Source organism: Lates calcarifer, linkage group LG9 (genome assembly GCF_001640805.2).
Source record: "Lates calcarifer isolate ASB-BC8 linkage group LG9, TLL_Latcal_v3, whole genome shotgun sequence".
Taxonomy (NCBI): Eukaryota; Metazoa; Chordata; class Actinopteri; family Centropomidae; genus Lates; species Lates calcarifer.
Genome location: NC_066841.1, coordinates 20,819,029 through 20,840,388, shown reverse-complemented (window position 1 = coordinate 20,840,388; position 21,360 = coordinate 20,819,029). Strand labels below are relative to the sequence as shown.

General features: G+C 39.9%; 1 protein-coding gene across 1 annotated transcript; it reads right to left on the bottom strand.

Moving 5' to 3' along the window:
* Positions 1 to 382: 382 nt before the first annotated feature.
* On the bottom strand, positions 383 to 20,797 carry LOC108892257 (tetratricopeptide repeat protein 39B). Its single transcript, XM_018689707.2, has 19 exons — positions 20,377 to 20,797; positions 12,453 to 12,487; positions 12,115 to 12,219; positions 11,616 to 11,747; positions 10,849 to 10,919; positions 10,664 to 10,731; positions 10,275 to 10,339; positions 9,898 to 10,003; positions 9,452 to 9,517; positions 9,102 to 9,210; positions 8,848 to 8,915; positions 8,647 to 8,706; positions 8,350 to 8,511; positions 7,876 to 7,967; positions 7,296 to 7,416; positions 7,085 to 7,196; positions 6,761 to 6,878; positions 6,529 to 6,645; positions 383 to 6,238 (listed from the first exon to the last, which is right to left on the bottom strand). Exons 1-19 carry the CDS (start codon positions 20,413 to 20,415, stop codon positions 6,142 to 6,144), a joined length of 1,743 nt encoding a protein of 580 aa, XP_018545223.1. The 5' UTR covers positions 20,416 to 20,797; the 3' UTR covers positions 383 to 6,141.
* Positions 20,798 to 21,360: the final 563 nt, after the last annotated feature.

Genomic DNA, 21,360 nt, shown 5'->3' with positions numbered 1-21,360 from the left:
AAACATAAAATAAGTTGAAACAATAAACAAAAACCAAGGAAGAACAGACTGTGAATGAATACCTGGTTTATCTGGAAGTTGGTGATACAACCTCCACAAACTATACAACAGGTACTTTAGACGTCCTGGCTGTGCTACATTTGGACAGCTGACACTGCCCCCTGGTGGACAGGTCTATGATCACAACTGGACTTAACACTCGATTCAAGTGATGTAAAATAAAGGAAATGAATTCCACTACAGAAATACAAATACATACAAATTGTTTCTAAAGATTTGAAAGACAAAAATCCACCAAACATATATAACCTTTAAAGAAAGTTTAAAATTTTTTTCACCACAATGAACCAGAACAAAACCAGAGTGAAAAGAGCCAGGAAAATGGTGTATGAACTGGTCTTTCAGCTCAGATGAATTTATTCCGACACAGATCATCAGAGAGACTTCATGCTGACAGAAACATAACTTCAGATTCAGATTTACATGTCAGTAGAAGTGTTAATAAATCAAAACCAAACCAGATGGACAATATTATTAACCAAATACAAGTTTTCAAGGAACACTGAGATTGAATTTGCTTTTGACAGGATCAGTATCTGTTTAGACCCGTTTCTGTTTGAATCCAGCAAAAGCAAACTGTTTGGATATTACTTGTAGAAATAAGCGAAGACAGAATTTCAACAGACACTTAATCACACTTTTAACCAACAGCGGAGTTTCCTGACTCTTCAAATTAGTGAACAGTTGATGAGTCAGAGTCACGTGTTATTGTTAACTGAGAGTAAAGCTGCAGAGCAGTCCAAACTAGCTGGAGGTCAGACTGGATATGGAGGACTTTATGTGCCCAAAACACATTGTATAGTAAGAATACACATTTTTGAAGAATTGTTTTCTGTTACAGTCTTGCAAAACTAGTCTTTTGCAAAAGGTAGAATTCATGACTTCACAAACACTGTGGTGACAAAATGTAAATGCTTGAGTCTAAACTAGAAAATCATCCAACAAGCCAACATAGGAATGTGTCCATTGAGTTTCAGTACAAGTATGAATCAAGAGGAAGAAAGAAACCAAGTAAGGAAGAAACAATATGTGTCCTTGAGTGTGTAAAGGCAACTAGCAAAAAGAATTATGGCTTTTGAAAGGTATTGCACACATTTCACATATAGAACGTTTGGACAATACTTAAAACATTTTTATCTACCAAAGAGATTCCTTTAATCTAAAGGCTATTTTAAGTATTTGAAGTCTCATCAAACATTGTTCCATGAGCACAAACCCTGAATATATTTGTTGCTTTCATCAATATAGACATGCTGTTTACCGCCTACATTAAAAAACGTTAGCTAACTACCTTTCATTCAACAACTAAGACTTTTGTTCAGATTAGCTTAAAGTTCTTTAGCATAAATGTTTTGTCCTTCATGTGCAGAAGCAAAAATATCAAGAACAATGGACTTCTGCAGGAATGATTCTTAAAACCCAGAAGTTAGCATTTTAGCACTTCAGCTTTTACTTCTGGGGATTGGATTTAGGCTTCAAACATCAGAACAGTGGTGTTCATCTATGAAGATTATCTGATGAGCTAAACCTGGAAGGATCTGGAATTCTGGAATAATCCAAAACACAATTAAAATATCCCGTTGGTTTTTTGTGGAGGGAACCAGGCTGATGCTAACTTCCAGGTTGGACTACAGAAATACATCATCCCTGCACTGCTCTATAACTTGATGTCCTGCTGAAACAGTGGGAGTTTGTGATTTGCAAAGTATAATCAAAGTTTATCATGTTTATTATTATTATTTTTTGGTTGGAAAGCCAGTGATACAAAAACGGCAGCATAAGGAGTTATTAGAGAGGAGAATACCCTAATGCTGATGTTACGTCGCCATGATCCATCATAATGTGACAACTTTAACTTTTAGAAATCTATAAATTTAACTCACTGACACAACACGACACAAAAACAGACACAGTGGCAATAAAAGACAAAACGCTGTGTCACTCAAAACGAACAGTTATTCTGTTTTCATTTTATTGCACCATAGGTCACCATCTCTAACCGTAAAGCCTGTAATATTGGGACATCTCTCTGTACATATCATACAGTAATGTCTTATATTAGAAAAAAAGATTAAATATATTTAAGAATATCATGCAAAGCAAATTCTATAGAAAACCCTATATAGAAATACAGCTTAAACACAGACACACAGAGGCACTGACATAAGCAACTGAATGAAAACACACGAACCATCTATGAAAAATCGTTGTGATTATAAAATGAGACCATTTTAAAGGATGACACCAAGATTTTGGTGATTGATTGTTGGTTGATACCTGTTAAATGATAAAAAACTACACCAAAAACATCCATCACTGGCTCTAGTCTGATTCTAAGTGTCATGCTAAACCATTAGCATACACCAAAAACACAATTTTATCCACCCTCAGAATGGTATTTAAGTTGATCCGTTACAGTTGGTCAACAAGGATCAATATGACCAATCATCCTAACAAGGATAGAATTAGCATAGATACTGATCTGGTCTGTATTCGAACATCTTAAGCTTGGCATCTAGTTTCCAAAAAGATAACATAACGGCTCTTACTAAGTTAAAATGACTTATGACAAGAAAAAATACTTTGTCAACTGCACAATAAAAAGAGTTTTAAAGTATTTTCTAAGTTTTGACCTTACTTGCTATTAATTCAAAAACAAAGATGCTAGCTACAAATGAACAAACCTCTACCTTGCTCAATTTGGACATGAAAACATTCACCATACTATAATGATGTGTGTGTATGTATATTTATTTCTTGTTTTCTTATATGTTGTTGCATTGAGGAGATACGTCACTTCTGGCTGAGAAAAAGGGGGTTAGGAGTTAGGGCAAATCCCTCAGGTGGATAAAAGAGTTTTTTATGATTCTTGATATACCTTCAGAACCACATTAAGTGTTATTAAAAGATTATCTTGGTTTCTGAAAGATCAACAGAGATTTGTTCTTTCAAAAATTAGTTTCTATCATTAGCTACCTCAAAGGCAACGATAATGCAAAATAGACAAACTGGGGCTGGTATCATGCTAACATATTAACATTAACACACCATATTGCACAATAATGCTAACATTTTAGCATTTCCCATGACATAATACTAAAATATTGGCATGCAAAATTAAGTGATAAGAAGCAGCGTGCTAAGAATGTAAGCAGGGGATGTGATGCTAAAATATCATAAACTCTGTTAAATCAATGTTTTATTGCACAGGGAGACACATGGAGGATTTTGGTGTCTGTTCTCATCATTTAAGAGCTAACTGATCATTTTAACAATTGTTGCTTTACCTTTAACCTTTACTGAGTCAAACTTTCCAGAACCTTTAGCAGCATTAGCTAAAACCTCCACTGGCAGTTTCCTAGCATCAGCAATCGATCTAACACCATAGTACTGTACTTATTGCCACACATCTTTTAGATATATGACTGTGTTTTTATTGACTTAGTGACTTTAACTGTTACCAACAAGCTCCAGAATATTTACTGCACTTGGCGAATTAGATTGTTCAGACGTTAAGTCCTAGATCACACAAAGACATTAAGAAAATTACACCCAAACACTTATAGGCACAACATACACACAAAACAAACAAACAACATCGAGACACACACATAATTTGGTCTTTAGGTTGATACATTCATTACAGGGAGAAGGCTAATTACTGTTAACATTGTTGCATTTATTCAAGTTGGACTCATTTCCAGGTTTAATGGAATCGAATCCATCAGAAAAAAGTGCATCCTTTACCCCGATGTTTAAAATGGAAGCAAAGATGCAAGTAAGTTGACTCTTTTTGTTGTTCAGGACTGAACCACAGAACTCCTAAAATCACTGGTATACAGGTTTATCTGGCGCACTGAGTTCAATATTAAGTGTAACTCTGGGGGAAAGTTTTCCAGCATCCGTCCATGCCCCAAAACCACCTCGTATAAAACCACTGCAGCTTTTTCATAAATCTCCTTTGTGTTAATTGAACATATACATCATAGTAAATAGTATCAAACAGCTTGAAACCAAATGAGGAAAGGTCATGAAAAACATTTTGAAACCCTTTAGACGTCAAATATTAATAGTGGGGATTGGATATCATAGATTGTGCTTCATTTTATTCATTAGTACATAAATAGATACCAAAACTGCTCTTCATGTATGTTGTTGATCTACATAATTTACTATATAGAATACTACTCAGCATAACAAAAGACGAAAGAGGCCATCTTCCTTGGCTTGTCTGTCGACAGTAGGACTGGTAGCAGCTCGAAACAGGATGACAACTCTCAAGTTGAATCTAAAGCCTTCAAGAATTCTCTGTATTTTGTCAACAGAAAGTTGAGTAAACGTAGTTTTAACGTGCAAACATTTCTCAAAGGCAGAGCTGCTCTGTGTGAGGAAATTAAGCTGATAAAGAATTGCATATCCCTTTGGCCACGTAATAATTAACTGATGCAGAAAAAAAACTAAAGTATGATCTGAAAGGCCCAGTCACACAAACTGAGTTTCAGAATCAGCAGATTTTTCTGCAGAGGTGAAGTAAATCAGCAGAAGGTTTTCTTGCTGAGTTCAAGTTTGGTGAAGTCAGCAAGTTTGTTTACGCTGACAGCTTACAGTCGAGTCGAGCAGTCACTATATCGCTGTGAGAAAAAAAGTACTCCTTTAAAAAAGTACTCTACTGATTTGGTATCTACACTCCTGTGACATTATCCATCTCATGATGGACAGCGGAATGCAGCAGAACCAAAGATGTATTCTCATTAAATTTGAGTGACTGACAGGTTTCTTGTCAAAACCTGGTGCTCACATTACCCACAACGCCACCACAGTTCAGTGGTGGTTTCAGGGGCGTTATGGTGCGTTCCATAACATCACCTCCGAGTTGACGTACAAAAAAAAACTGACTTAATGTGAAACAAACTGCTACAGTGAAATTCGCAGAATGTTCAATGCTATCGATGTAGCAGCCATCTTATTTTCTCATATCGGGGTCACTGGGTTGCTCTGACTTCCGACTAGGAACTTGGAAATTATAACTTCCGAATACAACTGGAACGCACCAGTACACTAGCAGTGGCTAATGGAGCCTGAAGCCTGTAGCAGAGATGACCGCTTTTAGCACTGTTTTCACATCCACCAATCAAACTCAACATTAAACCACCGACAGGTGAAGTGAACATCCGATGTTCTGCTCTGAGAACTCGGGCCCTTTAAACTGGACGTTACCTAAACATTGTTGTAGACCATGTTCACAAAAGCTGCTCTGCCTCTGAGAAATTAAAAAAAAACTACAACAACAGTTGGACACACACTGATGCACTGAAGTTAACTGACTAAATAACAGCACAAGTTCTTTTATATTGCTGCTAAAATGTGTGCGCTTACAGCCATTTATGTGTGTGTTTGTTTTCAGGGTGCATATTGCCCAGTATGTGCAAGCTTGAAATGGAGTGTATTATGTTGTGTGTGTGTGTGTGTTTGTATAAGCCACGGTTGGTGAAAAGGCTGTGATTGTGTGTGCACAGACACACTGTGTACCATGTGCACATGTGGCATGATGCATCATTAGGAAATCAAAAAGGCAAAGTAAATAAAATATAAAGCATATATACTGTGTGTTCCAACACACACCTCTCCCTGCTGTTCAGTACACGTTTCAACACTTGTCGATCTGATATCGGTCAGTATTTATGATTCTACCCTGAAAATATACATATTTATTGTCAGTAAAGGTCTCCCAATGAGTTGTAACTTTAGTTTAAGGCCATGATTTGTCTAAAAGATGTCAGAACCGCGAACCATGGATCTGCATCCACCAGTAAAACCTCTGGTAGACGCTGATGGGAAGCCCGAGCCTGTTTGAGAAGAGATGCAAGCTTAAATAATCTCATCTTTCAAGGCTGTTGAAAAAATAAATAAGGTAAAATAACATAAAGATTGTTAGCTATGAAGAAAAAACAGGTCCATGTGGACACGTGAGCTCAGAACCCCGACACACCTGAGCTCCTTCATTAACAGGAGGATTCATTCACTTCAGCTGAACTGGATTCAGGTTTCACACACTGTTGTTTCCAGCTGCTGTTTTGAGTATTATGGGGTGCCGACAGGTGATCCTTTGAGGCTGTTGAGGGCTGCATGGATCCTGAAGTGCAGTCTGGACTCCATGGAGTAGTCCTTGTAGTTTGTCCTGATGAACAGGAAATCATTCAGAATCTTAAATAAATCAACAGAAGTTTTGTTTTTACGACTCTTCTTCTTCAAGGTTTGTCTGGGGAGGTACTCGTCTGTAATCTGTCTTTCAGGATAACTCTGGTATTTTTTAACCTGGTCTTTATTTCCTGTGTTTTTTGGTTGTTAATGACTGATAGAGACATAAATCTTTATAAATGGTGCAGCATTGATCAAGAAAAGTGAACAGCTGCTGCAATGTAATCCACAATCTATACTATATCCTATATACTACAGATCTATACTTACTTGGCATTTTCGATGTATGTGGTGGCCTTGGCGAAGTCTCCCTGTTGTTTATACAGCAGACCCAACTCATAGAGAGTGAAGGGAATCAAGTAGTGATCATATCTGATACGACTCTCACTGAAAGTGCACACAAGAACACAGATAGGGGAGTTTATCTTATCTCTCTACTCACACACTTTCAAAAGATAAACACTAAGTAACCAAACCTGTTTGTGTCTTGTTTGTGTGTTACCTGGACAAGACCTGTGTGAAGCAGAGCTCAGCCTGAAGTAACCTGCCCAGGTGTTTCAGACAGAGTCCCTTCAACATCTGGACCAGACAGCTGTCGTCTGGATGAAACTCTGATGGATCTGAATGAGAGAAACAAAGTGAGATACATCCTGACTTTGCATTAACAACAAACTGACATTCAAGGGTGTTTAAACAACTACTGAAATAGCATATTTTAAATATAAACTGAAGAAAAGTGGGCCAAGGACAGAACCTTGTGGCGCTCCTGTTGGTGAGAGTGTGAGTTAGCCGTGATGCTAGTAGCAGTTAATTATTTTGAACTCACTGGGGTCGTTGCGTAGCTGCTCCTCAGCCGCCTCGATGGTCACCAGCAGGGCCTCAGTACTGTCGGCTCGCTTCCCTACGATGGTGAAGCCGTTCCAAACGTACATCATCTCCTACAGAGAGAAAATATCTTCAGTCAGAACATAACCAGTTGGTAACCAGTTACAGACATTCAAACTTTTTGCTGATTTATCCGAAAGTGAGTGACGTACCAGTGCAGGGATGACCAGTGGGATGAGGTTAGCAGCTTTGTAGCGCCTGGACTTCCTCACTGCAAATTTCTCTGTGGGGATCGACTTCCCTGCCAGACGTTGTTTCAGCCCCTCCACCTGTCTGCACACACAAACACACAAATGTTTGTACTTATGAGGGCTCTCAGTGACATAATTCATTCTCTAGCTTTAAACTCTTAATGGTAAACCTGCAGTGTCCGCTTGTTTTGTTTTTTCCTCAGTATTTCCTCTCTTTTAGCTCTGTTTTTGGTCTCCTCCACCTCCTGAGGGAAATATATGGCTTTTTAGCTGCTAAATGCTCCACTATGTTCATGAGCTGCTTTCTGACTGTGTCTGTCTGCTGTTTGTTGCTGAGCATGTAGAGGACACTGGGTCATTACAGCTGTGCCTCTGAAAACTGCTGCCTGCTGGGCTGGAAATGACAATATGAGAGCGGTGAGAGTGAACCAGAACAGTAAAGTTGTATTCCAGACTGATAAACAACAAGCTGAAACTCAGTCACATAGAAAATTCCAAATGATGTTTAATGTTTTAATGTTAAATGTGGAGGCAGACTGACCTGAAGAGCTCAACGATGTTCTCCCCAGTCTTCTTCACTTCCTCTTCTGACATCATACTGAGGATGGCTGCTTTCTGGTACACGTAGATGGCCTGGAGACGGGAAAAAGTAGAGATGGGATTTAACTTGGATTGTCCTCAGCTAAGCTCCTTCTTGGTCAGCTAACTATCCCTTATTTTCCTCCCATAGATGAAGGCATTCATGAAGATTCACTCCCAAATTGTTTTTTAAATATGTAAATAATGTTATAATATGGTTACATTATATCAGCTAAATCTAAAATTTTACCAAAATTACACATAATATTCTCAGTTTTCAAAAACTAGTGACATGGAGGTACAATATAATATAATGATGTTTTACAAAAAAGGAGTTTCAAGGCTGAAATGCTTCTGAACTAGAGATCCTAGTAATCTATTCACGCAATCGCTCTTTTTTTTCTTACAAATGTTATTCTTTGTGTGCATGTTGTACCTTGGACCAGCGGCTCTCCTTGCACAGCAGGTCGGCGTAACGATACGCCTGCTGCCACTCCTGCTGGTAGGAGTGGGTCCACATCAGCTCCCAGTAACAGAGGTGGTGGATCTGCTTCCATTCCTGCTGGCTGCTGATACACTCCTCGTACCTGGCCCGGGCCTGAGACACACAATACAGTTTCCACAACAAAATCAACACTGAGCTGATGGGTGGCTATGGCTATGGGTTTGGGAATGCATTATGTTAATGAGTGTCAAACGTATAGAAGTACAAATTCTTGTATGCGTTTCAGACCTTCTCAAAGTTTCCTCGTAGCGTGGCGATGCGAGCAGAGTAGAAGAGTATAATGGAGCCCTGAAAGACAAAAATAATCAGTCATAGCATTAACCCCAAAATTGCTGGTTATCATTCTTTTTCTTTCTAGAACATGAGACTAAATTTGAGCAATTTTGGCTGAATTACACATCAGTGAAGTTGTGTACGTGGGTGACTTACTTTGGGGTATTTGTGTTGGTACGGCTCCAGCAGAGCTTCAGCCTCCACCAGGTTCCCCTCCCCGGTTCCTTATCAAACACATAAAACATAGAGTTTTACACTTAATTTGAGACATCGTACTTGTACCAAAAAAGCTCTGACTGGATCTAACACCAAACTTTTGAATCACTCAACAAAAAGAAGGTACAGCTCTGGAGCCATGCTACTATTGTGGTATATTTGTGGAAAAAGAGTAAGAGAGTGTGTTTTCATACCAAGTATCAATGAAACGTATGTGTGGTAAAAGAGCAAAGTCAGAGCGCAGAGGATCGACCGCAAACTGTGACTGGAGGCTCCCTCTCTCAACTGAGACAAACCAAACCCCTTAAGGAAACAGAAAAAATCCTCTTGTCAATGTGAACTCAAGACTTCCTTTAGGAGTTTCAGAGTAAAAGCTTTCCAGTGGTTTACTACTTCTCTACTGGAGGGATTTTACTGTGACGCAGCTTTAGTGACAGAAGACAGGTTGAGTCATGAAAACAAAACATTTAATAAGTTATTAAAATATTTATCAAGTCAATTATTGAAAGTTTCTAAAGAAGAAAAACTCAAATGCTGAACAAACCCTGTTTCCTGAGAATCCAATGAATTCCAGCAACCTCAAAATCCTCTGAGGGAGGAGAGACAACATCTAAAGAGACAGAGACAGAAAATGCTACCACATTATAATGAAATTAATCATGAAATCATCACACTTTCAACTGATCAGACTGTGCACTTTATATTGTCTTTAGCTCAGATTCGACAATATGCTGATGACATGCGCTTAATTTTGGAAGATAAACAAAACAAAGAACAAAATAGTTCCTCACATTAAACAACCAATTTTAAACCCATAATGTAGGCTGAGACAGTGAATGTCATTACTACAAAACATTATAAGACAACACATAACCAAAAGATTAGAAAAGAAGAAAAATATCTGAAAGTCACTTTGGTTAACTTTCATCTAATCTCCTCCAGTCTGGGACTTAGGGGGGGTAAAACAAAATGGTCTCTTTAAAAACCTACCAGGTTAAAGGACCCGATGCCGAGCTTGACTCCGCCTTCAAACTGTCTGAACGAATCAGACTGGCCGGCCAGATCCTGAGTGACATTCAGCACATTCTGACAGTCCCTATCAGACATAAATACAATGTGAAATAAGCAGCATTTGAACACTGACATCTCAGGATTAGATAAAAGGCCTGGTTGTCAGTATTTAAAGCAATGTCAAGTAAACTGATCAGCTGCAACAGTGCTCTCTGCAGCTACAGATGGTAATTTCAGGACTCTGAGCATTAGATTCTGTGTCTGAAAGCAGCAAGAAGCAAACATCTCATGCACTATATGTACATTTATGTAAACATAAATTTTGTATGTGTATGAGGTTTGAATCAGTCACTTACTTGTAGATTTGGTAGCTTGTTCGAATTTTGATGCCTCCTTTGATAAAGCTGATCATGTTCTCATCCTGGAAGAGACAGACACAGAAAGAAATAATTACATTTTGTTCAATCAGCTTACAGCCTTATCCATAGCATCTTCAGTAAAAATATGTCTGTATCAGTCTAAAGTCCCATTAAATGAAAATACTATCAGCTAACAGCTAACAGCTCATCTCTTCTACTGACACTGTAACTTCATTGTGTATTTGTGTATGCATTGTGTATTCAATGCAGTCAAAGTTCTACATGAGCGGCATCCAGTGGCAATTTGAGGAAATGTAGCTGTAAAGGCACACACCAAATTTACATGATAAAACAAAGAGGTGGAAACAACAACAAAAATTTCTGACCTGTACAAATGTCAGCGTGGCTTTCTGCAGCAGACACTCAGCATAGCAGATCTCTGCATGCATTTCCTCTGCAAACACACAAACGCAACACAGTGACTTCCTGCTGCTTGTGATGTTACTTTCTGTTTTCCTAGCGGAGACCCCGGCTGTTAATCAAACCACAGGTGCGAGACGTGTTCACGTACCTTCCTGCAGGTTTGACTGCTTGCTGATCAGACTGGACAAAGATCCAACCATCGAGTTCTTCTTCCTGAACCTGTGAAAACAGATTGAAGGGTAAAATTTGAAGCTGTAAAGACACATGCTGACTACCCGTTGTAATGAATGGTGGCATGAGGCAGATAAAAATGTTAAATGTGGCTAAATTTAATCTTTCGAAAGGGAAGAATATCAACTGACTAATGAGTTTGGTTGACAACAGATGAAATGTGAGCTGTCTTTCATTCTTTCATCTTGTAAATGGATGAATAGTAAGTAGTAAGTTTGCAACTTTTGTGTGGTAATTGTGTTGATGCTACCTGTGTATTTCTGAAGTGAATAAACAAAAATCTATCAGCAGTATGTTGTATTCGGACAGCAGCAGATATAAAAAATAACCTGGAGACAATTACAGTATTTAAATCAAAATAAAAAACAGCTGCCCCCAAAAAGTTGTGTAACTTAACCAAACTCAAAAGTCTGCAGGCAGCAGACACTGAGTCTACCGAGTCTCAGCTAGAGAGTTTCTAACATTATTTAGGGTTGTAATTCTTTAACATATATGGCTGACAGTTTAGAAACATAAATGGCAAGTACATGGGAGAAGGTGAGCACTAATATCAGTGTCAGGCTTTAGAGAACGAGGTTATGGCTACTGTGATAAGGATAAAAAATACCATTAGAAAATATCTGGTTGTTCATTTTGGGTTAGCGCTGCTCCCAGCCCTTAGAAAGAATGATTCTATGGTCTCACCTCTGACAGGTGTGTAACGCCTCTTTGATGGTTGCCATGGCAGTCTGGATGTCTCTGTGTTCAAACGTCATGGTCGCCTGCATCACCAGGATGCTGCTGTAACCCAACGCATGGTACATACTGTCCCTCCACCTGCACAAGCAGGTAACAAATTATACTTTGTTGTAGAAATAACAGAAACATTGGTAGTACCAAGAGTAGCTGGTTGAAAATAGTCTCCTTGGTAAAACTTGTGATATTTTGTGGCTCTGGTTAGTGTTCTGCTACCTGCTGACATAATCAGACAGGGCTCAAAAAAACATTGACTTGTTACTTTCAGCACAGGTTCTCAGTGGCAGTAACATGTTACCAGTAGATACCATTGACAGTGTAAACTGTAGTAGCAGTATTAAAAGTACCAATGGAAACACGCATGATAATGTCAGTACAAGTAGCAGTAGTAACACACAAATAGTTTATATTACATAGTCCAAACACACAGACGTGTTGCCGTGGTTACCATGGTTTGAGGAGGTCCAGGGCTTCAGAGAACTTGTTGTTGAGGACCAAGTTCAGAGCACACTGAGTCTCCTGAATAGCTGTCTGCAGGTCCATCTGACATGCACTGCACACACACACACACACACACACACACACACACACACACAAACAGTTAGAGAATACGATTCCACCAATCAGCACAGGAAGTGACTAAAAGCGAAAGAAACTGTAGGCTGACAGGAAATGATATTCACACACACACACATATACAGAGACAGACACGCTCCCTCTCATCTCTACTCAGTTTGTACAACATGAGCACACACACCAAGCCTACATGTGTGTGTCTGTACTCACGCAGGTATCCGGTCGTATGCATCTTCAAAGCAGTCCTAGGAAGTACAGAAACACAGTGCGGTTAGATTCATCAACCACACAACATTATCAACATCATCAGCCGTCTGAATGGCTGCCGGTGGAGGTGAAGTCAGGCGGCTCAGTGCGGTCCGACCACTGTACCGATTCAGAACAGACTTCAACAGACCGTCAGGGGTTAGGGCAAGACATGTCCAGAGTCCAGAAACTCAATCAAACAACCACACAGAGACACAAAACGAACTGACTACAGACATAATTTTGTGTTTATTTCAGTGTAAGTTCTTCTACCTGTCCATGCTTCACACCTTGGAGATGTGCATTCTGTACATGTGTATATAAATAAAACTGTTCATAAACCACCCACCGTATGAATATAAAGTAACTTATTATGAAACAATGCAATACTGGATTCAGCACGTTGCACTCCCACACACTCTCACACTGTTGTATCACTGTTGACAGTTTAGATGCTGCATGTTGTTGTGCATATATATTTGTGGAACCTTTGTAGAACCCTGTGAAGGTTTGGGGAACCCTCCAGAGGTTTGATGGACCATGGACTGAGTTCTAAGGGTCTTTAACGTCTTTCCTTGGTCACTGAAAGGGCCCTGTGTCCTTCAGGGAGGTGATTTAATGTTGCTTAAAGGTTTTTGAGGAGGTTCCACAGGTCACTGAAGAGTTTCCAAGGAGTACCCAAAAGGCTGGGAGGACCGTAGAGTAGGTTCTAAGGATATTGAAGGTCTATTGAGGTTCCCAAAAGGGTCAAGGTGTCCTTTGGAGAGTTTGGGGTTGTGTCATGTGTGTTCTAGTAGGGTTTGAGAATGCTTTGAGGTTTTGAGGAGATTCCTTGGGTTATTTAGGTGGCTTTCTGGAACCTTCTGGAGGTTTGATGGGTCAAGGGTCTTGAAAGTCTTTATAAGGTCACTGGAGGGAATGAGTGAGGAGAGGAAGAGAAAGCACTTATCAGAAGAAGTGAAATAACTGTGGAGAAATCCTGGGATTTTCCTGTTTACTAAAATACAGTCAGTTTCTTGGAGACACCACTCAGTGGCTGTTTGAGGAATTGCAGCAACAAACACATTGCCCCTCGGCTGTGGACGCTGCTGATTGGTCGAGTCAGGTTTATGTATGGTTTCAAGGGCACCAGCTCTACATGAGTTCACACTGTTTGTTCAAGGAGTTTCAGCTTCATGTGATAAGAATTTATAACCACAAACACACACATATACACTAAGTCTTCAGAAGCAACTATAACACATTTTCATCTTTGCAACTTGTGAACTCGAAAGCAACAGTATCAATGTCACACACACACACACACACACACACACACCACAGTCTGTCTCTGGAGCCTCAGTAGCAGGCTAATAATAGCAGCCCAGTGGCTTCTTACATAAGAGCGTACAGCTGCAGTCACACACTCTCAGAGTATCTCTGTAGCTTCAGGCTGCAGCGATCGACCCACTGTGGTCACACAGAGACTACAACACTTCAACACTCTGACCCAGATAGACACATTACTGTCCACTGAACAATCTGCTTGTCCACAAAACCCCAAAATATGTTTTAAAAACTTTAAGTTATTTATGTATTAAATATGTTTTAAAATGTGTGCACCAACATTAGGAATGAGGGTTAACTGTTTAAAACTGTGGTATGTTTTACTCAGCAAACTGCAGGTGATGAAGGCAGGAGAAGCTGAGTAAGGATTTCTGCCACAAATTAACCTCTCTCCAAGGTAAGACTGTCCTCCCATAAAAAACAAGTGCAAGCAGCTTTTAACAAACCACAGCTACATTGAAGACAGGAGGAAGACAGGTGTTAGGAGAGGCAGTAACAATGATCCTTAGAGGAAAACAGTGGCTGGCAAAGAGCAAATGTCTGAATGACTGAGACCCTCTGAGACTCTCTGTAGGCAGCAGTGACTTGGATTTGATTCTGACAGCCACAGGTAATCAGTGGAGGTCAACAGGCAACTGAATTACAGCAAGAATGTCCTGTTTCAATGTTCATAGTCTTGAAAAATCAAATGGAAAATGTGCTCAATGCTCCTCCTCGTCTAAAGATGAAAATAAAGAAGTGGGTGGATGGAGGGAATGATGGATGTACTTAGAAGAGTTGCACAAACATGAGAAAATAAATCTGTGTGAATCCAAACAGACGCTCACTGCTCACACACTCCATCCTCTCTTTTCACACTTTCTCTCTCATTCTCTCTCTCCCATACAAACAGATGCTCTCTCTGACATTCCCTCACACTCTGTCACTGTTTTTGTCAGTTTGCAACATTCGCAGCGATCCAAACACGAACACCACACACACCCCCTGCTGAGTGTGTGTTGTCATAGCTGAATGCTGTTTAACCAGCCGGTCCAGCTCATTAACTCACTAACTCACCACAACACAATAGACTCTTAAACATGACGGGTGAAGTTTTACAGCCTGAGGTGTCGAGAAGACGCAGGTTTTCTCACATTATAAGATTACTATTTTATAGCGGGATATTAATAAATAAAAAGAAGCTCCTTAATATGAGGCGGCACCTAAAATTATTAAAATTAAATTATTCTGTTTACCATGATATTGAACAGAGATAAAGGAAAATCCCCACATTTCACCAGAAAAAACAAATAATTAATCAATTATAAGATTTGTACTTTTTCTATGAATTTCTGAAACTGAGTAATAAACCACAGACTTCTCTTCCACCACCACATTTCTGAACTAAATACTCAATACAAAACACAATAAGTTCCTTTTCCTTTTTTTCCTAGTTCCCCGTTCCTTCATTGCCTTTTATATCAGCAGCTATTATGCAATGAAATAAGGTCATTGACCTTTTGACTTAAAAAGGAACAAATGGCCTGTTATTTTTCTCGTTTCTGTAAATCTGTAAAATTTTTTAAATTCTGATTTTCTAAAACACAGATACACAGCTCTTTGAAATTGAAGTGTCCTGTGAGAAAATGCAGTTTTTATGGCTGCAAAGGCTGTAAACACAAGAAGAGATTATCATATTTATAACCACTACAGTAAAATACTCCTGTGACCTAATGAAAGTGACAGAAACTGACAGAGAAGTAGAGCGGGAAAGTACAAGAGATGATTTTCTTCCAAACAACTAGAGATTATTCAGCACAGGCGGCAGGTTTTTAGTGTTTTTTCAGGATGAAAACTGGAGGCGTGGAAAAAGCAGCAGCTACACCAGTGTATGATGTTACAGACAGGGAGAGGTCAAAGCCAGCAAAGCTTCTCTTGTGACAGCAGCAGCTTTCTAATCAATTAGTCAGAACCTACCACTGTGTCCTATTACCAGACACTTAAACACAAACAACCCAACAAATACTACTTTCAGGGAGGCTTGGAAACTCCCAACCAACACCTCACAGACTTCTAAAACCCCCTCAGAGACTACAAATCCCCCTTAGGGAGCATTAAAATACTGCTGGACAACCAGAACCTTTACAGCTCCTTGCACATTATCAGACCAATTCATGGGAAGCCTCAAACACCTAAAACCTTCAATGCTTGTCAAATAGTTTTTAACCTCCCCAGTGACCTCTAAGGTCCTTTTACTGACTTTAGGAACAACTTTAAACCCTAAGAATCCACTATATGACCTATCAAAACCACATCATGACCTGTGGAACATCTGAAACAGTCTGCAGAACCTTCTCAGTGGCCTCAGAGAATCCTCAATGATTGTAAAGACAAATTATGCAATCTGTTACTGCTATAAGGACCCCCAGAACACTTTCAGTAACTACAAGATTTTAAACCGTTCAAGACCCTCAGAACCCCAGATTCGTCCTTCCCAATCTCCAAAGGTTTCCCAAAATCTCCAAGTCACTTGTTACACCTCCTCACAGACCTCAAAGCATTGTTTTAAAAAACTCTCAGAAACCATCAACCAAACAGAAACCTGAAAGACCCTTTCAGTGATCTTATAAGGACCCAAGACCCTTTGAACCCAAACTATACACTTCCAACTCGCAGAAGAGAACCAGGAACCCCCTCAGTGACCTGAAGGGATTATCAAACACCTTTACAACAGACATCAAACAACCTGGATCCTCCTCAACTGTTTTACTCAATATGGCCTTTTAAAGTTCTGCAGTGTTCCCCAGAAACTTATCAATGACCTGTGAAGCCCCTTTAGGGATCCTTAATCCTCATTAAGAATCCCCTGGAAAAACATCCAAGTCCAGTGGAGCTACTATATTCTATGTCACTCTTTACTTAATACCATTGGTGTAGTCTTGACCTTTGACCCCGCAGAGGAAATGGAAAGCGATGGGAGTCTGGTCGAGGAGAGGCACACAGTGGTCTCCTTGTGTTTTCTTAATAATCGCATTCTGTTCACTCACACAACACTCTGCATTCACCACCTAAACCTCTCAGCGCCATAAGTAAGATATAGTTACACTTACTAGCTGCTTGTGTTTAAATAATGCAGCATTGTCTGGTTAAACCTTTGCATTCTCAGCAGTGCAGCTCTAAATGTCCAGGAAAAAACACACTCACACTAACAGTTATTTTCATTTAAACTATCATATATATTGAGTTTGCAATTAAACTTTGTCTGCCTGTAGAGTATTGGATCTAAATATAAGTTAGAACCAATGACGTTTACCCACAACTGGGTAGCTAATCATGACCTTGGAACTGAAAGGTTTTATGCAACTGTTTTAAATTTCTAGAGCTTTCTTAATATCCACGTACTTTGCTAAACACTTTGTGAATATGCAAAATCCTGCCAAGAAAACCACAAAACCTGCTCCAACAAATTTAGATAATGTCCAGAGATGAAAGTAGAACATGTAATTCTGAAAGCCCTGGGACTAGATCACTGAAAGAGGAAACCTGCTCAAAGAAAAGCTTCTGACTCTGAACAACCTCTGTTATCATCAACCTTTTGCAGCTTCTAATTTGCAATAATTGAGTAGTAAAGTATTGGATAAGTGCCTTTCACTAAGGTGCAGTTTTTAATCCTTACCTGCTCAGTGAACGTGAAGCAGGATAATACTAGGGTAAAAGGGTAAAAAACAAATATTCTGTTTGCTGTATTAATTCTCAGGGGGTTATTTACATTTTGTTCATACCTGTGGGTTTTTAACAGAAAGAATTTCTCTGACCTAAATGGCAGAAATAGCTTCAGGTCCTGGACTGACATTAAACAAGAGTTCAAGGGTCAAGGGTCAGAGTAAAGATACTTGTTGTGTATTGTTGCGTTGCTGAGCAGTGGAAGTCGGACGATAACCCTCCACTGTGTTTTAGTTTTTTTATAAACACAGCTTGTCCTACATTCCTCGCAGCTCAACTGAAGTCAGCTGAATTCCTCTGTAATGTGATGAGTTGACTGAAGGAGGCTGACAGTGGAGCATTTGTGAGCTCGGATGAGGAGATGAACTGGTGAGATATGACGCAGGAAAGCCCCAACACCCAGGCCCAGCCCACATCAACCACCTGAAGATCGGCAGAGGGTGTGAAAACATAAAGTTGCTGAACTGAATGCCACTGGAGGCCCTGAAACTGCCTCAGAGGTAACTAGCCCTCCCAAATCAGGTGGGCTTGAGCAACACCTGATAAGGCTGTTAAGGCACTAAAAACTCTTAAAAGACAGGTCACTCTAGATCCTCTAAAAACTCCCTAGATCCACTTAAGTAACCTGTAGAACTTCAATAAATATCTGGTAAAACCCCTTGAAGACACCTTGGACCTTTTAAAAAACACAACACAACCTTCTGTTTCTCCACTTAGACCTTGCTAATATTCTAGAAACCAACTCAGACACAACCAAAACCCATTGAAACTCTCCTCCTGAATGATCTCTAGAACTTCAAAGACCCACCAAACCCTTTCAAAAGCCTCTAAATCCAAAGTAAAGACCCAGTGAACCTATGAAACCACCTCTAGGAAAGATATCTGAGATTGCAAAATTGGTCCCTCCAGAGAACCCAAAAACCCAGGTACAGACCTCTGAACCTTCTGAAACACCTCTACAATTCCCTCATCCTTAGAACCTGGTAGGCATACTGAACCTCTTCCAGTCAGTGGTTGTACTGGGGCACTCCCTGTTTGAACAATATGAACCAGGGTGGAACATGAGGCTTTACTAGAAACATAAAGGTTAAAAAAATAACCTCTCCAGCTCACTCTGCATCACATAACCAGACAGAAAACTATCCAGGATTGATTTCTATCCTGTGATTACGGACATTCTGACCTGCTTAATTTAGATTTTAGTCATTTTGGATCGGAGTAAACGTAATTAGGTTAGAGCCTCGGAAAGCAAACCCTCATATTCTCATCCAGCTTCCTGTGTTTGTTGTGCAGAAGCCAGCCTGCGGTTGAAATCAGATCCATCATTTACATAAGTCCACACAGACAGACATGACGGATAGCATCGCCTCATTTGAAGCTGAATATGTACTGCAGATAGGTAAGTCACAGTTCACCTGTGCTAAGCCATGAAGTTGTAAAGCTCAGTGGCTCTGAACATAAACAAATAAGTGAGGAAAGGTTCAGTAAATCCCCAGAAGAGTGATGCAGAGTGCAGGGACAGCCAGGGAACCAGAGTGAAATCTGACGGTGAAATGATATGAAGTCAGAGGTCAAGGATCTTTGAGACAGTTTCTATACCAAATGAATTGGATTCAAAAAACCCATCAATAGATCAATACAGAACAACAAACGGCAGCTTCAGGTCTCTCCAGTTAAGCCCTCTATCAACTCTATATTGGGCACCACAAGCTGCAAATCACCATAGAAATACCAAAGTAATACAACAGAGGCTCAGTGCAAATTCAGTGCTAACAACAATGGGTCGCTACAGGAACACAAACACAGAAACACAACCACAGAGGGTCTGTAGGAATAGCATGATAATGTAGAGATAAGGCCACTATAAAGTCAACACTGGGCGCCACAGATTCGAAACAGAGGACTACAGGAATATATATGACTGTAAAGACTATATATAAGAAGGAATATATGACTGTTCCCTGAAAAGGAACACATGATTATGGTTCTTTTTTAACCTAAAAACGTGACAATCCTTTGTGCAATATTCAGTTCTGTAAATAAGGTCTATTCTGAAAAGATACTACAGAAATATATGGGGATACTGTGGATGAAGAAATTACTTTCAAATAAGTATGGAAGACAAAAGACAAAATAGAGTGGAGTCTCTATAGTTACACAAACATGGGGACACAAGGCCACCAAAGAAGCATGAAAAAAATATCATAAATTGACTTTTCACAAGACCAGAGTCCATTGACAAAAATGGTAATTTCACCACTGCCTCGATCAAATAGTTTGTGTTGTGTGACTTTCAATGACGGAAGAAGTATTCAGATACCTTACACAAGTACCACACAGCAACATGAACAAACCAACAGATTGAGGCAGCAGCAGACTGACAGCTGCTCAGTAAAATTCCTGTTTTTGTCAATGGAGTCTGGTCGTGATCTATCATGATGTTTCTGGTTAAGTGAAAAGAACTCTTACTCTTTAATAAAAACCTATATCCTATATATAGTCACCTCTGCAGATGTCCGATAATAAGGAATGTTGCATTTTTCAAAGGGGAAATTGTTTTTAGGGATTATTTAGAAGAAATACAGTATAACAGTACTGATCACTGTAGGAGTACAGCCTTAGAGACACTATGGAACTATCATAGAATTGCACCAATATGATGTTATAGGACAAAAGGTCAAATACAACATACTGTAGATAACTACAGGAATATTATAACAGCAATAACAGAATAGACTTAACAGGAATATGAATAATCACCGTGTAAATTAAATTACATGGTGATATTAAAGACACTACACGGACACTGGTGTAGAGATATGACAGGAATATGGTCGCAGTGTGTCGGTGTGACTCCCACCTCATCCTCGGCGGTCGCTCCGTTGCCTACGTGGGCCATGTCTGTGCCTGTCCTCCCTCAGGTCCGCAGGTCGGCCGGGTTCCACTGCTGTTCCTGTCGCTATCAGGAGAACCACAATCCCATTTCTGTCACAACCGCGCACACGCCGACACGCACCGTCCGCGTCCGTGCTGCTGCAGCCACAGACTCTGTATCCTCCCCCGGTACAGATGTGTTTTATTTCCTCCTCTGTATCTCTGTCCCGTTTATTCCCCGTGTCGTCTCCGTGTTGCTGTTTAATCTCGTCTTTTATGATTCCGGTTCGTCCTTCTCTCTCGGTCGGTCGTGGCGGTGTTGGACGCCGATCCTCTCCTCTGCTGTCTCTCTCTTCCGTGAAGAGGAGAGAAAAACCGTCTACGTTTCACACACAAACCGAGAGAAAACACACCTCCTTTATTTCCGTTTCTCCGCCCCCACACTGAGAGAGAGAGGCAGACACTGAATTAGACCATGTACATTCGGCAAAACATACAAAAGCATCAAAACATCACTTTTTAAAATTACATTACATAAATATTTTTAATTCATAGAATTCAAGTCGAAATATTTAGGAAATAAAGCAGCAGTTTTACAGATAATACAGCTTTTTAAGATTAAACTGGACAGGTGACAAATTAGAGCAAAAGGTTTGGAAGGTTCTGTAAGAGGTTGTAATGGTCATTGAGTAGGTTCTAGAAGTTCTAGAGTTCCTAGGGATCTTTTGAAGGTTCTAATGGATTTGGGAAGTCTTAGTGGTCATTTGAAGAGGTTCTGCAGATGGTTTTAGAGGGTTCTGGTGGTCCTTAAGAGGATGTAGTGGTGAAGTTTCTACATGTATACATTTTTGGAAGTTTAAGCAGTCAGTGATATGGTTCTAGTGGTCAGGGAGACCGTTCTAGTGAACTGTTAGACAGTTTGGAAGGTTCTGTAGGGGGGTGTATTGGTTAGTGAGGGGGTTCCAGAGGT

Excerpts from the sequence above, each read along its gene's own strand:
- LOC108892257 (XM_018689707.2), bottom strand. The coding sequence starts at position 20,415 with ATGGCCCACGTAGGCAACGGAGCGACCGCCGAGGATGAG. Across the intron at positions 12,220-12,452 it reads GCATACGACCGGATACCTGC|TGCATGTCAGATGGACCTGC; the intron begins GTGAGTACAGAC and ends GTGTGTGTGCAG. Across the intron at positions 8,512-8,646 it reads TACGAGGAAACTTTGAGAAG|GCCCGGGCCAGGTACGAGGA; the intron begins GTCTGAAACGCA and ends TGTGTGTCTCAG.